Source organism: Cyprinodon variegatus, unplaced genomic scaffold, assembly GCF_000732505.1.
Source record: "Cyprinodon variegatus isolate N-32 unplaced genomic scaffold, C_variegatus-1.0 Scaffold1121, whole genome shotgun sequence".
In the NCBI taxonomy this organism is placed as follows: Eukaryota; Metazoa; Chordata; class Actinopteri; order Cyprinodontiformes; family Cyprinodontidae; genus Cyprinodon; species Cyprinodon variegatus.
The window spans coordinates 185,862-198,640 of record NW_015151574.1 but is presented as its reverse complement, the minus strand read 5'-3'; the positions used below and the strand labels follow the sequence as shown (position 1 = coordinate 198,640).

At 37.2% G+C, this 12,779-nt stretch overlaps 1 protein-coding gene across 1 annotated transcript in view; it reads left to right on the top strand.

Annotated features, from left to right (window-relative positions):
* The window catches only part of iars (isoleucyl-tRNA synthetase), a 52,656-nt gene extending 41,811 nt beyond the window's left edge, over window positions 1–10,845 (top strand). The window contains exons 21-27 of the mRNA XM_015400588.1: window positions 2,729–2,824; window positions 4,193–4,369; window positions 5,224–5,344; window positions 5,487–5,612; window positions 6,385–6,531; window positions 7,265–7,417; window positions 9,564–10,845. Coding sequence (XP_015256074.1) covers window positions 2,729–2,824; window positions 4,193–4,369; window positions 5,224–5,344; window positions 5,487–5,612; window positions 6,385–6,531; window positions 7,265–7,417; window positions 9,564–9,646 — 903 coding nt within the window. The 3' untranslated portion in view covers window positions 9,647–10,845. The remainder of the gene's footprint in view (window positions 1–2,728; window positions 2,825–4,192; window positions 4,370–5,223; window positions 5,345–5,486; window positions 5,613–6,384; window positions 6,532–7,264; window positions 7,418–9,563) is intronic.
* Window positions 10,846–12,779: the final 1,934 nt, after the last annotated feature.

Here is a 12,779-nt window from a genome sequence, read left to right as displayed (position 1 = left end):
ATGATCTAGCTCCATCTTTCAAGCATTTCCGGCCGCGGGATTCTGTGCCGAGTCATACAAAAACAAAACATGGAGGAGAAAATATTGCAATGCATCGCAATAATTCAAGTATCGTGATGCATCGTGATAGAATCGCATCGTGGCCTGTGAATCGTGATTCGAATCGAATCGTGACTTCTTTGGCAATACCCACCCCTACTGCCTATCATACGCAGTTAGCATGACTGGTCTTACATTTCCTTTCTTTTCTTCAAATTACTTTTCAAATTATAAATGAGCAACACGGAAAATGTTTTGCTCAGAAGCTTTCTTCTTGTGTCTATTCTAACCTTTTGACATGAAAACCTTTCAGCTACTGAATAAAAAGGAGCCCAGGGTTCTGTTACTAAAATAAACTCAAATCAGAAGGTGAATATTTTTTTCCTTTTTATATTAAATGAATGTTTTTACCTCCACCTTTCTGTGGAAAATGGTTTATCCTTCAGTTTTGTTATTGATCAAATTAAACGGAAATTTTAATTCCACCTCTGCACCAGTTTGTTGTTTTAGTGACGGAAAAATTTGGAACAATTACAGTAGGTGTCAAAGGTCAGTTCAGTAGGTTTTGTGTCAAAGGTTTTGACAAAGACCTGTTTAAAAAAGAAACTGCAAATAAAACCTTATCCCTTCATCCATCTTTGAATGATTTGGAGAAAAATACAGATTCCAACTTATGCAGTTGATGCCACATTTATCTAGATATCTTATACTGAAGCATTTATTATTATTCAGAAAATGTTTTCATGTAAATGATGCTCTAGCAGTTAGTCTTTGTATCCCTGTTTTATGAGCAATACAATGTGTTTTAATACACAGATCAGAGTCTGATATTTTAAAGGCTCAAAGTTTTTATTTGCCAAATACTACAGAATACGATTCAATGTTATGCTGTTATCTAAGATGATGTAAAACAAGAATTTACTTTAAAATTAGATTGTTTTATATATTAGTGAAGGTAGGTCTATAGATGAACATCATTACTCAGCATTTTGACAGGGAATACTGTGGTAACGTCTGAAAAATATAATCTAAAGTTTTTTAGAAACCAGATGTTTGCAGTTCGTTGGTATGGGAAGGGTTTCAAAGAAGACTTAAATCTGAAATATTTTTTACTCTAGAAAATATTTTACAAGTGGTGGGCACAAAGAACAACAGCCGGCATGTCTAGTTTTGGTTGTGCAGTCTCAGCCCAAAAACACAATACTGGATGTTAAAACAATGCCTGCTACAGGTCCTTAAGCGAGGAGCAGCCATTTGCTTCTGTCTAATCTGAAAAAGCAAGCCTGCACAATCAGAAAAGGCTCTACTAGTTTAACTTTAATGGGGTGTAAACCATGCAGACTGGCCTAAAGTTAGCCGAAAAACAGGACTTAAAAATGTTCTCTGGGCAGAATAAGTCTAGAAGAGTTGCTAAGAATCGAGAACAGATGACGGCAGCATTCCAGGAAAAGGTGCGAAGCATGGAGGTGGAAGTGTGATGGTATGGGATTGCTTTGTATGAAGCTGTTGTTATCCAAGGATGCTTAAATAAAAATGTGGAACCATTTAAATGAAAAATATCAAAGCATGCCAGCAAACCCACAGGGGGCCTGCTGAAAATTAGGAAATGGAAAGTGCTGTGCAGTTCAGTTTTGGTGGCTTAAGTGGTGGAAAAGACAACTTGCTGTGGTTCCTCTATAAGCTCTCCTAGTGGGACAGTCACACCCTGATGTCTTGCAGTCTTCCCAAGTAGTACCAGAGTACACAGTGAGCTTATTTTCTTATTTCTGCCTGCTCCTTTACATTCAGCTGGCTGCCTGCCTTGCATGGCTCGCTTACTGTTCAGGGATGTGCACTATAGAAGGGCGGACATTGGCAGCCAAGTTTCTCGTGAAGTATGAACACTTTGAGGCAAAACAAACTTAATCGCTTTTGCAGCCTTATTAACAAAAAATGTGCCTCGGTTCTTGTGAAGTATATAGCAGCCTTAAGATAATTAATTTGGGGGCATGGGGTGATATTTTCCTGTGAGAATGCGCATTCATTTTATGTAATGAGTGAAACAATGTTATGTGCATTTTAAGCACTTTGTTTTCTGGAGGTGAAGAAAAATTAAGACTGCAAATCATGCTAATATTTCGTATTTGCTCATCCTCATAACTAGAGGGAAGTAATGTCCACTGGGCTGATGGATATGATAAAAAGCTTTAGTTTGCTGCATAAGCAGCATTCTCAAACAATTGAAACCACTTATAATAAAATAATAATAGTGCTCCATGGCAGAAGTGACAGCAGAAGATTTCCACAGGTTTTAACCATAGTGTCACTAACCTTTGAAATCCTTATGCAGCCAGATCTGCTCCAAACACAATGCATCAAATCAAACCTGCTGTAAGGACCGGCCTGGTCGTACTCCTGTGTCTGTAAATTGATGCTAATCAGTACATTTTTAGGTGCTTTCTAGGAATATTCATTAAAGTTATCAAATTCAACTTTTATTGTAAAATGTCGTTGCCATGGCAGTTGAAAATGATTCATATCGTTGCAGATTATATTCATTAAGATACATTTGATAGTTACTGACTTAGATTGAAGTTTCTTACAAAATCCAGCTGTGCAGCACTTCATAATCCAGTAGCTCTCTGCCATAGATTGGTTTGTCTTTAGGTTTTTGATTTGACCATTTTTGCTCTTTCTGCCTGCCTTTCAGGTCCTTGTGCTGTTGGACGTGACCCCAGACCAGTCCATGGTGGATGAGGGTGTTGCTAGAGAGGTCATCAACCGCATTCAGAAACTACGCAAGAAGGTGGGACATTTATTCCAGGAGCACCACCAGCTCCTCCAATTGCACTGACACATAACGAACTACTACTGAATTCTACAACCCAGTGTGTAAAAGCTGGTGCTACTGTGGGTGTCATATTGACTGTGACTGTTTTAATTTAGGGGTTCCTCAGGCTTAGTAAATATTTTTCTTATTCATTCATTTTATTAAATACTTTCTCCTTCAGTTCCACAATAATAACATCACTGAAACGTTGATCTGAATTTTTCTTTATTTCCCCACCTTTAGTCAGCCCTCCCCTCTTCTGTTTGTCCCACTCTATTGTCAGAGCAGTTTGGAAATCTTTCCACTACAGCGTCACAGTTAGAGGTTTCTCCATCATAAGGCAGGCTTAATAGAAGCTTAATTACAGTCTGGCTCCTTTCAGATTCTGACACTGGGGCTTTTTGAAGTGGTGTGGAGAGTAAAGACGGATTAGCCAACAGAGCTGCATTTTCACAAGAAACGAGCAGTTTTTTCCGTCCACCTATAGCAGTGTTGTACACTGGCTCTTAGCCAGGCGAAATTCCTCCAGTTATTTCAAATGGAGAGCTGTCAGGAATTTTCCACCCTGTTAACAGGAATTAATTTTTAGCGATTCAGGTACATGTTGTAGTTTGTTGGTGTGTTTGAGTTGTGAAACAGGAGTCAGTGTTTACTTGATCTGACAAACACACACCCGTTCACCTTACAAAGTAAGTCAGAATGTGGAGCTTCTCCAAAGGAAGCATGTAAAACTTTTCTCCACAGACTTACTGCACCTTTGTTTCCAGCTTCTTCTGCCCTTGAGCTGCATCTGCAGCTGTGGTGTTTCCAAGTGTTTGCATATGCTGTGGTCAGTCTGTGTCTATGCTGATGCTCAGATGTGCACAACTGCATCCTGCAGACTAGAACAAGATCAATGTGTTTGAATATGTCAAGGTTAGTGGGAGCCAGCAGCAGGCGATGCCAAAGCAGAGAGGCTTCCTTCCAAGAATAAAAAAAATGTCAGTTTGTTCCTTTCTCTCTCCATTTGTTCCTGCAGTGTTTTCTCCTTTATATTCCCGAAGCTTTATTTATTTATCTTGTATGATGTCCATTTAGTTTACCCTCCTTTCCTTTTAGACAATTGTTTCCTGCATGAAAAATGATGTGTTTTTGGTGCACCTAATCAAAGGGCAGGTCAGGCAGTGTTTTTAGCATACGTATGAGCTTATGATCATCTTACCTCTTGTTTCTGAGCTTAGTGGTAACAAAACAGCAACCTTTGACTTCAAAACACTAAACTAATGCCTTGTTTTGTTTGTTTTATTTGTTTTTTAATATTCCCCACCTTAAATCGTTGTGATTTTCCTCATTGTTCTGCATTAGGCGCATTTGGTGCCATCCGATGAGATAACTGTGTACTACCACTGCCAGCCAAAGGGGGAGTACTTGGCATCTGTGATTGAGGCTCACACTGACTTCATTCTAGCTACCACCAAGGCTCCCCTTCTGCCCTTCCCTGTCCCAAAAACTGCCAGCATCATCATTGAGGAAAATACTCAGGTATTGGCTTAATACTATAAGCAGGGCATTTGCTACAAACATGTTTAAACTTTCCTTTTAAAATATTTAAGTGACTGTTAGAGATTCACCGATCCAGTTTTTCCAGTCCGATACCTGGTCTGAGCATTTAGACCGATGTACAATACCCATTCGATTCGACTAATGAATGGATGAACCATATATCTTGCCATGGGAGTGAAGGCTTTAGCTTTAACATAAACATTTTAAAAAAGGTAGCAAAGTAAAGAAATAACAGTTCCATGTAAAGTGCACTTGATTGGATCTCTGACATCTGATTAAGCTAATTAGTCAATATCAGAGCTGATATCCATTTCAGATATCGGATCGGTGCATCTCTAGCTTCCAAAGGCTTCTCTGGTCATCTGAATCTTTGCATTTGATTTACTCTATTTTGAATTAGAAAACTACAGAACAGGCAGCAACATTTTAGATATTAGTTTTATTTTCACTTTATAGAATTTGAAAGTGAATTCATTTAAATTATTTTTGCATCCGAACTGTTAAGCAGTAAGGGTCTGAAACCAGATTGGGTATTCACCTCTATAGTAAATGAAATGTGCTTGAAGTGTTTCACTTGTTAGTCAGAACAGAATATTGATCAATTTTGCACACCAACTGTTTAATTGGTGCACCAGTAATATAACACAAAGGTTAAATATGAGCAACACTTTCATGCTTAATACTGATGTCTAACGAGAATGGTGTGCAAATCTTGTACAGATAAAACCTTTCCAATTTATCCTTATGCTGCAAATCTTTCAATATTTACTGTATGTTTGTCTCAGCAAAGAATTCTTATTCACTTTATTGCCTTAATATATTTTATTTTGCAGCTGAAGGGGTCAGACTTGGCGTTAACAATAGTGAAAGGATCTTCACTTCTTAAAGCGCCACCAAACGGACCAGCTTGCTCCTACGTTAACCTGCGAGTAAAAGTCAACAACAAAGAACAGGGTACCATAAGACAAAACGGCTGATAAGTCTAAACATCCTTCACATTAAGCTTGAGTCTTTAACATCCTTTTTATTTTCAGCAGCCTTTCAGGGAAGTTCTTATGTTTGATAATCCTGTCTGGCTTTGCTTTTTGTTCTTCAGAGGGCGTAGTGTTGCTAGAGAATCCCAAAGGGGACAACAGACTAGACTTGGACAAACTGAGGAAAGTGTGCAGCAGCATCTTTGGAATCAATAACACCCAGCTCAGGTTCTTCAGTGATCGAAATGGTGAGAAATGTTTCACTCAAACACGTCTATTATTTTGGTATGCCAGTTTCACGTTTGATAGGATTTTATGAAATTGACAACCTAAAAAGTTTCCACTTGTGAAGAGGAAGGGAAATGTTGCATTACTTTAAGAATTTTTCTTTAATGAAAGTGTTCCATGTGTTTGTATTCAGTTCCATTTAGTCTTATTATAGGTTCTACCTAAATGTGTCTTTTAACAGAGATGTTGCTGAAAGACAGTCCAGTTGGCAGCATTCTACATAACATAAAGGGAACACAGGAAATACATGAAATAACATGGTCAAGTCTGATTTATTTAGCTTAATAACTTGCGTGTACAACACAAAAATTAACACTGCCAGTTACTCTGACTGCATCCCCAGACCGAGTTCGAACTGTTTAACCAGACTTTAGACCTACCGAGACTCAATTTATCACATACCGCAAAAAACAAAAACACAACACAGAAGTTTGTGGTCATAATGTGCTAAAATGTGAATAATTTCAACAGGTATGGATACCTTTTGAGGCCATGTATAAGTTAATACAACTATTCCTGATCAACTATATACTCTGCTGCCTGTAGATTTTATTAATAAGTTTAATAATTATCCACCTCTGCCACCTACATAGGTTTACAGGATATGTAAACAAATAGGAATGGCTATTAATTCTGTGACTCCATTAGTCTTTTCCACTCTAAATGCTATCCCGCTGGGAAATGTATGTGTTCTGATGATGGCTTATATTTTCTTCTCTGTGTTTCTTGCAGAATTGACAAACAAAGTGGACCTGCAGGCCCACAGTGGTAAAACTTTGTTGGTGACTTCAGGCCCCTCCCCTCCTGGCGCTGTGCCCACCACCGACACCCTGCTGTGTCCCTATGTAAACCTGTTACTGTGCAACGCACAGCCGGCTGGTGAGAAACATTAACCTGTTGGGTTTTGTTGATGAATAAGGCATATGTTTTGTAATTATAATCAACAGATATGTTTGGCTATTTGTTTAATGTGTTATTATAATCAGAAACCATTTAAGGTTTTATTATTTTATTTTTTTCACATAACTTATCAGGGAATAAGAGCTGATAATTTATTCCTGATTTCACAGTGACTCAGACACTTTATGTGCATTATTCTTTTGGAAGCTTTGGCAAGGGTCGAGATGTTTTATCAATGGTGCCACATTTATATTATATATGAATGCAAACTTTAAAATTATATTTCAAAAAAGTTTTTTCACTGGCACTGAATCTTATCTTCGATATCTGGGAGAGAACTAGTTTTAAAATATATTTGTATCCCTGTATTGTTCTTTACAAGTTTCTGCCAAAGTAAAGTACAGCTTAGGCATTTGTATTTTTATTTTACTTGTTAAATCGGATGATTAACCAAATCATGTTATTTATATTTTAGTTTCTAACACATTTGATAAACTGTGATATAAAAAATTTGACCACTTACCTTCATTTCCGATAAAATAAAATCTAAATGTAAAACAAAAATGTAATTTAATTTAAAATTGAATGTAAAAATAAAAGTTGTTCTTTCTGGCTGCAGATCCAGCCCCTTTGCCTTTTCTCTCATTTTACAAACTGATTATTTGTTAAAATCCCATTCTTTATTATTCTCATTTCTCTCTCTGTGTTTCAGAATGCCAGGCTGGAGATGTTGGCACCCTCCTTCTGGTGAATCCAGTTGGCCAGAATGAGCTCGACCACTCCGGCCTGCTCTCTGAAGCTGCCAAGGTGTTTGGTCTCCGCAGCAGGCGCCTCAAACTCTACCTGGACCAGGATCTTACTAATGGTTGGTTCAAAACAAAATGGTTGATAACCATAAAACCATAAAAAAAAGTCTTTCTCTGTGAGAAGATAGCTTAGAGGGGGTGATAAGAATTCCGAATACAAATTAGATTTGAAATGAGCTACTGCAGTCAACCTACTTGCTTTTCTAGGGTGTCAGTTTTTTGGTTAAATGGGCTTAAAGCTAACAGTGTCATTTTTTTAGCTGCATTCAGAGGCTACATGCTTTTAAACGCTTAGTCTATGTAGGCTGGTTCATTTCACGCTGTAATGGCCTGGACAAATCTGCTGTGGATTAGGAAGGACTAAACTTCACCAGCTGATCGCCTAGCGACCGTAACAACCTAAGCACAGAGCCGAGAAGCCGTAAAAATTGACAAGAAACTTTTGTCTTTTTTAATCCTTGAAGGAACTCCAGCAGTTGTACAGTCATCCCTGGCATGTGTTAAAGAAACATGCATTTCATTTTCAAGTATAGTCTCCAGGTCATCTGTACGGCAATAGTTAAATTAAACTGTCTTGTTAAAAGGCTTAACTTTAATCTCAGCATTGAGAAAATTAATCATATGCTAAACATCGGATATCATATGACTAAACTATATCTGTGTTTAACTTCTACGCTAGCAGTTAGAATTAACATCCCTGAAAATGGTGGAGCACTTTAGTGATAAAGTGAAATCTTGATAATGTCCCCATTGTGGGACAATAAAGGGATTTTATTTTCTATAAACCGAGCAAATATCTGAGCTTTTTTCTCTCACAGTTAAAAATTACATTTTGTGTCACAGGAAGTATACTATTTAAAACTTTGCCGTTCTTCTCTACCATTTCCAGCTTCTCAACCCGCTATGAATCATGGGTTATGTTGGCCATATTAGACTCATCAGAGCCATGTTTCAGGTCCAGGAAAAAAGAGGATGAATTTGTTGGTTACATTAGAAGCCTTTAACATTAGTACTGCCTCACCTTGCTGTGATGTAATCAGCCTAGAAATGCAGCCTTTGAAGGAGGCAGCCGCTGAATTGGGACACAGCTATTTTTGCTGTGAATGCTCAATAAGGATTCATGGGCACTGCTTGTTTTACTGTGTTTGTACAGAATGTATAATACCAAACAATGCTAAAACGTAACTATTTCAGTGAGACGAATTAAAAAACATCTAAAAGTGACTATAACAGCGTGATCTAGTGATGTACACAGCAAGCATCCCTATCTAGAATATAAATATATCTAGAATATACATATTAATTATAGGTAGAGGAACACAACATCTCGCAAGTTGCTTTTGTGTGCAACATTAATTAAGGCTACAACATTTTTATTTCTGATCTAGAGCTTCCATAGTAAGATTAGCTAAAATAAGACCAGCAGCAACATGGGACCATGGAAATCAGGACTAGTGGTTGAAGGACATCACTATCAGGTCTTTCCAGTTGTAGTCACTATTATAAGTACACAGTGAACTGCTGTGTTACATCAGCTGTACCAAAGATTAAACTCTGTTCTAGTTCCAAAATCTCCTGAAATAATAAGGTTTAGTAAATGTATGTAAAACTTTAAATGTGGTGCTGCAGATTTTAGTTTGTACAAATCGAATTCAAGCACCTTTTATGAATTGCCTAATCGTTCAAACTAGTGGTTTCAGTGATATAAGCTGCTCAATACAAGGAAATCTCATTAATGTGATTTTATGGGTACATATTGTGATGTCATTGTCAGTTTTCCTCCCCTCTGTCACTTGGTGCCACCTTCAGTTTCTTGCCTGGGTTAGCAGCAGGCCTCTGCTGCAGAGGCACCATCCAGCAGGCTGAATGTTACATTGGCAAACAAAGTGTGAATTCATGACACTTGAAGAAAGCCGACAGTTATTGCATTCAAATTATTAATCTATGCTGCTGTTGGTTCCATATCAACAGTGTGACCTAAGGTTTTTTTTTTTAATATTATTTTCTTCATTGGTTAATTTTGTTATCAAATATTAAAGGGCTTGATTTTTGCTTTCTTCTGGTCTGACCAGATTTAGACTGTTTTCAAAAAGGGTTTAAAAGATACAACTTGTTTAAAGTGAAATACCTTCTTATTGCTGAACAGTAGAAAAAAAAAAAAAAAGAACTAACAGTTTATTTTATGTTTTTTTTTTTTTTTTTCAGAACTGCCTCCTGAAACATCTGTAAAATCTCTCAACGCCAAAACTCTGTATGTGAGAGTTTTTCCAACCACCGCTGAAGCATAAATCAGCCCAGGATCATTTGTTTTTGAAAGAACACCTTTACCTGAGATCACCTAAGACCCTCCAATGATGGAATGGGAGTAAAGTACAATGCAAAGTTGCTTCAGAAGTGTAGATGCTTTTTTTTTTTATTGTTCTTTGGAATACCTGTTTCAAACTAGGCTTATCTGTCAAGTTCACTCAATATCATTGGTATTGCTTAAAGCACACATTCATGATTTAAAAGGGGGTTAAACAATGTGTTAAACAATATACCATAGATATGTTTTATTAAACCATGTAGGTATAGGATGTGAGCCATTTTTGTCCTTGACCGAAGGACATCATATTAAACTCACATTCATCTGTCCAATGTGCTGAGTGACTCACACACTGTATCTTTAACTGTTGGGGTAACAGTTTACACGCTTCAACTGAAGATCAACTCACTGCAAGGTCTGCATGACTGTTCCTACGTACGGTAACTCAATGGATAGATCATCTGCATAGACATTTCAGGAATGTCTGCTGCAACAACGGTTTGCAAGAGAATAAGATATAAATGTCAGAAGTTCATTTGTGCCACATTAGAATATTTTTGTTCCAGTAACTCATTTGAGGAAAGGTTCCAGGAAATGGTCTAACTTGATTAACTGTCACTGTTACCAGTGGATGATTTTCTTTATTATGGTAATAATCCAGGTTACATCCCTTCATGGCTTATTTGCTGCATGCTTAGTCCACAGTAATTATATTTTGGCACATAATTGCGAAAGGAATTTGGGCCATTGTGAATTTAACAGATAAACCTATTGTGCTCGTTATAGAGGGAGTTCTCAGACAATGAAAGAGGTATTTAAAAGGTGAAATGGATTTTGGGGGCTGTTGAATTTCAGGGACACAAAGGGTTCTGTCATTTAAAAAAAGGCAAAGAATGGATAATGTAATATTTTAAGCGACAAGCAGAATAAATCAAAGGTGACTAAGAATCTGCATGTTCTTTTCTTTTTGTTCTCAAGACTTCTTAATGCTAGAGGGTGACATGTGTGTGTGGGACTGCAGTCTGACTTCATTGCAGTTTTATAAAATGGGCCTCGCTTTATTGTTTAGGCTGAGACGTTTTGACCGACTTTGATTTAGTTTAGCAGCAAGGTCAGAGAACCAATATAATAAAGTGGATTATTGAAGCTTGAAGTAGTACAGAATAAAAGTCATATGACATTTTGGGATGTACTTTACTTTTTTATTTGAATCAGAAAATTCTCTTTTATATTAAACAATGATGAAACTACTGTCTGCAGTCACAGTTCCTTAAACAGAATTTTGGTAGACTGATTGAAAAGGCTTGCAAACCAATCATAGCTTCCTGTCTTAACATTTGTGGGACAACCTATGTAAGTGGAGTTGGTTAAAAATATTTCTGGATATCAAGAATGCATATATAATCTTATAACTTCTTTGTTCTGCAACCAGCCATGTAGTTTGTGTAAAAACTTTCTCATGGTTGACTTCAAATGAGTGCACACTAGGGATTTGAAGAAAAGATTGCATGGTTAAACTTTTTTATTCAAAGAATGTCAAAGTGCCATGAGCCCCTCAGAATCATTTTTATGTAAAACCTCATTTTGATGCAATGTTTAAGAGTGTATACTTATTCCAGCCTTATAGAGCTACAAGTTCAAATATTTTATGTAAACTTTAAGCCAACATGTTCACTTTTTGAATGCAGCTCTAACTATCATTCCAGCAACTCTAACATATCTTCCAGTTCCTTAATTAACAAAAGCATCTCCATGGAATAATTTTGCCACTACCAGGCTGTATGCACTTGCGGCATTCCTTCAATAACAGCTCTCTCAAACGGAAGTCACTGATGCAGCAGTTTTCACTGGTTTTAGACAAGTGGTAACATTACAAAGAGCGCATTTAATAATGCTGTACTTTGCTTACAATGGAATGCTAAATGATACTTTCACTATTGACTAACATTGTAATGATATTTTGCATAGCAAAGCAGCCGATGTATAACTCCAAAGTTTCTATTAAAGGTTTCGAAGAGTTTAAGAAACTCTGCTGCTTATGTGTGCAATAGCCTACTGCATAGTAATTAGCATCAAAATGAAAATTACCAGAACAATATTAAGCTTATGTTGAGCTGAAGCTTATAGTAATTTAGCAACAGCTCCAGGGTATGTATTTGTATGTGTGTGTGTATATATATATATATATATATATATATATATATATATATATATATATATATATATATATATATATATATTATATACATACTGCTCATAAAAAAGGGAACACCTAAACAATGCAATATCGCTTCATCAAATCCAACTTCTGCTAAATCAAACTGTCCACTTAGGAAGCAACACTGATTGACTGGAGCCATGTGCTCCTCACAGATGAAAGCAGGTTCATGCTGAGCACATGTCATGGTGTGGAGAACGATCTGCTGCCTGCAACAATAGATATCGAGATGAGATCCTCAGACTCCTTGTGAGACAATATGCTGGTATTGTCACCCTGGACCTCTCCTAATGCAGGACAATGTTGGAGTGTATCAGCAGTTCCTACATGATGAAGGCATTGAAGGGATGGTCTGTCCCGACTGTTTCCCCAAACCTGATCTGACTGTGCACATCTGGAACATCATGTCTCGATCCATCCACCAACGTTGCTTGCACCACAGACTTTCCAGAATTTGGCGGATGCTATAGTTCAGGTCTGTTGTTGTAATGTTAACCATCCATTTCTGATTATTTACTATCCCTTTTGATGAACAGTTGGTAAGTGACCTAGAACTGAATAGTGCTTCATCAAGACAGAGGACCCCAAATTGATACAGTAAACTTCTAGAGACAGCTGCCCCTTCACCAGCAAAATTTCTAAAGGTGGGTAAAGAGTCCTTCCCAAGGATTCTGACTGAGACGGATAAAGCTGGGGCTTGAACAGGCAATCCACTGGTTAAAGTGGATAGCAATCTGCCTTTTCAATGAACAGCAATGATGGCAATTCTATTCTAAGTTAAGTTTAACTGTAGCTCACTATATATATACAGGTGCTGGTCATAAAATTAGAATATCATGAAAAAGTAGATTGATTTCAGTAATTCCATTTAAAAAGTGAAACTTGTATATTATATTCA